The 1,412-nt window shown below is 33.5% G+C and overlaps 1 protein-coding gene across 1 annotated transcript; it reads left to right on the forward strand.

Annotated features, from left to right (window-relative positions):
* Window positions 1-6: 6 nt before the first annotated feature.
* Window positions 7-1,377, forward strand: LOC100639339 (dynamin-2-like; the record flags this gene model as incomplete). The annotated part of the gene is made up of 4 exons (XM_003391962.3): window positions 7-117; window positions 173-311; window positions 812-1,018; window positions 1,285-1,377. Coding segments are annotated over exons 1-4 (513 nt in total), but the record flags the coding sequence as incomplete, so codon positions are not given.
* Between the last annotated feature and the right edge of the window lie 35 nt (window positions 1,378-1,412).

Genomic DNA, 1,412 nt, shown 5'->3' on the forward strand with positions numbered 1-1,412 from the left:
TCTTCCATCATTGAGATCAAAGTTACAAAGTGAAGTGTTTGCCATGGAGAAGGAGGTTGAGGAATATAAAAGATTCAATCCGAACGATCCAACCATCAAGACAAAAGCTCTCCTTACGTAAGCCTAGGGAACTTTATCTCTTTCAATTTCCTCTCTCTCTCTCTCTCTTTAGTCTTATTCAAAATTTTGGTGATGATTTTGAGAGGACGATAGAAGGAGGAGGAGGAGCTGAAGTTGTAATGTCAGAGCTGACGTGTGGAGCTAAAATTAATAAAATATTTCACGAGAGATTCCCCTTTGAACTAGTCAAGGTAATGCGTGGTGCACATCTCAGTATACTCTAGTATATTTTAGTATATTTTAGTATATTTAGTGTGGCTATTTGCAAATGTAATTTGATATGGGTCATGTAATATTTTAATTGTTGGTAATGTAACACGAATTTTTCCGTCATTATTAAATCAAGAAAATGTCTCTGACAATCTTTAATTACTACAAGTATAATTATTGTCATCATTATTACTATTATTATTATTATTATTACTATTATTATTACTGTATAGCACTTTATTTTGGAGGAGCTAAACTTTCGCTATTTTCGCGGTTAGCATGAAACCGCGAAATTAAAGATCCGCTAATATTTCAATTGCCATTAAAGGCGTGGCACTAACATTGCGAATCCGCAAAAGTAATTTCTGTGAAAAATTGATTTTTATCAATCCGCAAAATTTTAGCTCCGTAAAATTAAAGCGCTATACGGTATTATTATTATTATTATTATTATTATTATTATTATTATTATTTTTGTTAGTTTGAGAAAGATGAGAAGGCCATGAGAAAGGAGATAGCGTTCACCATCCAGAACATACAGGGTGTCAGGGTTGGTTTGTTTACTCCTGATATGGCCTTTGAAGCCATTACGAAGAACCAAATTGAGAAGCTTATGTCTCCAGCACTGAAATGTGTTGACATGGTGTCAGCAGAACTCATGACGGCTGTGAAGAGCTGTGCCGATGGGGTAAGTGAGCATAAGTATTTCGGATTTTTACACGAATCTTGTAAGTTATTAAAAAATTGGGCCAAAGTCCCTGTACTATAGTACAGGGTCACAGGCCAAATTTTTCCAAAAATGAAAAGATGAGAATTTTCTATTTTTATTACATTTCCTGATACATATACATGTTCTTATGTTGCGTAGAAAGTTTGAGCTGATTCCGATTAAAATTGGATTTTTTACGAATTTTTTAAGTTGCTCTAAACTAATTTGGTTTATTCACTGTTTAGATGAATCGTTATCCGTTGCTAAGAGATGAGACGGAGAGGATCCTGTCAACATTCTTAAGAGAGCAAGAACAGAAAGCAAAGGACCACGTAATATTAATATTACCATTAATTAATATTTATATATTTAT

The sequence above is a fragment of the Amphimedon queenslandica genome, unplaced genomic scaffold (genome assembly GCF_000090795.2).
Source record: "Amphimedon queenslandica unplaced genomic scaffold, v1.1 AMPQUscaffold_3489_Cont24518, whole genome shotgun sequence".
NCBI lineage: Eukaryota > Metazoa > Porifera > Demospongiae > Haplosclerida > Niphatidae > Amphimedon > Amphimedon queenslandica.